Source organism: Malaclemys terrapin, chromosome 9, assembly GCF_027887155.1.
Source record: "Malaclemys terrapin pileata isolate rMalTer1 chromosome 9, rMalTer1.hap1, whole genome shotgun sequence".
Taxonomy (NCBI): Eukaryota; Metazoa; Chordata; order Testudines; family Emydidae; genus Malaclemys; species Malaclemys terrapin.
Window position 1 is genome coordinate 63,194,025 of NC_071513.1, and position 1,969 is coordinate 63,195,993.

The 1,969-nt window shown below is 39.5% G+C and overlaps 1 protein-coding gene across 1 annotated transcript; it reads left to right on the plus strand.

The window, feature by feature from the left end:
- Nucleotides 1-673: 673 nt before the first annotated feature.
- LOC128843763 (G-protein coupled receptor 55-like) lies at nucleotides 674-1,582 on the plus strand. The gene has a single exon (XM_054040867.1). It carries the CDS (start codon nucleotides 674-676, stop codon nucleotides 1,580-1,582), a length of 909 nt encoding a protein of 302 aa, XP_053896842.1.
- Nucleotides 1,583-1,969: the final 387 nt, after the last annotated feature.

Sequence of the window (1,969 nt, forward strand, 5' to 3'; positions counted from 1 at the left end):
CATGTCACTCAGCCATTGTTGGGGTCAAGGGAGCAGACTTCATTGAGGAAATATCATGTGCCTGTGCGCAATTAACTGTGTGTAACTCCCTCAGATGAGACATTCAACATCAATTCTAATTGTTCCACTTGATCATTAAGGATCCCAAGGATTTTTTTCCAAAAAATACTTGCTTACTCTTCCATCACTGTTGTGCAAAGCATTATCTACAGCACCTCAGAAGCTTCAAAAAAATGCATATTGAGTAAGATTTTCATAAGCTCCCAAGTGATTTAGGGGCTTATGTCCCACTGATCTTGAATGAGACTTGGCCAAGATTTTCAAGAGCAACTAGGGATTTTGTGTTTTGATGCCCAAGTTAAGACACTTTAAAAGGGCATAATTTTCAGAAAGTGCTCAGTACTCACAGTTCTGAAAAATCAGGCCCCTTTATGGTATCTCATGCTGGCCACTCAAAATTAAAACAGAATGAAGTTAAAATTAATAGTGACTTTTGAAAATCATGGTCAAGTCTCATTCAAAGTCAATGGGATTTAGGGGCCTAAGTTACTTAGGCACTTTTGAAAATGGGACTTAGATGCTTTAGAAAATTTAATTCAATATTTTATATTATTTATTTGGAATCTGAGAATCTAGTGGTTTTAACCTGCTGTGTGTGTATTTTAGAGGACAAATGGATGATGACAGCTTCAGCAAGGAGTGCTCCTTTGACCATATTGATACTATAATGAAGTCTCTCCAGCTCGTGATCTCCATACCTACCTTCATTGTTGGTTTGATTCTGAATTTGATAGCCCTCTGGGTGTTCTACTCTTGGAAGAAACAGACAGAATCATCAATCTACATGATAAACCTTGCTCTTGCGGATCTGCTTCTTCTTTTCTCACTTCCTTTCAGGATGTACTATTCCAGAAAAGAGCAGCAGAGACTCTTATGCAAATTTATAGAGGCTCTCTACTTCGTCAATATGTATGGGAGTATTTTCATCATTGTCTGTATTAGCTTGGACAGATATATTGCTATAAGGCACCCACTCAAAGCCAGAGCTTTCCGATCCCGCAAACAGGCAATCATGGTATGCTGTTGCATTTGGGTTATAGTTTGGCTTAGCAGCATCCCCATCTATGACTTCCACAACAATGACAAAGTCAAGTGCTTCCACAATATGTCAGAACAGGCGTGGAGCATTCCCATCATCCTTTCTGTTGAAGTCTTTGGATTTCTCATCCCTTTGACTCTGATGGTTTATTGCTCTGTTCAGATCATCCAGACTCTTTGGAGGCGTAAAAACCAGGAGCAGAAGTGGGTTGAGCAAGCTGCCTCTATATGGATCATTTTAGCCAACCTCATGGTGTTTGTTGTCTCCTTTACACCATTCCATCTTGGGATCTTTCTGCAGTTCCTGGTAAGACAGGGCATCATTGTGGACTGCACTGTGAAACAAAGCATTAGTCTCTTCCTACAGGTGGCAATGTGTTTAGCTAATGTCAACTGCTGCCTGGATGCCATCTGTTACTACTTTGCCGCAGAAGAATTTCGCAAGAAATTTATTTCTGCCATTCCAGCTAGTGTTTTGAACTGAGTAAACTATAGCAGAAATATCTTGCCCAAGTGAAAGAATCTATGTTGTCTAATGCTAATTTAAAACATTCATTCATTCCAAATCCACCCTCACTGACAAACAGAAACTGTTTGTTAGGGATAGGCCAAAAGTAGAAAGAGTTATTCAAAAATCTTCTCCAACTTTGAAGGTTACTGTGAACACAAATTAGATATCCCGTTTGAGTGTGCAATTGTATACTTGGCTTTTTTTTTAACCTTAAAACCCGATCAGAGTTTGGTTTGGGTCTCTCCCCACTACTTCAGACAGTTTTCAGAACATGCACCCAGACGTACTGTGGTTTGGGGTTTGTGAATTTCTCAATATCGCAATTTTGAAACCAGCATGAGCTATTTCTGCAATTTTGAC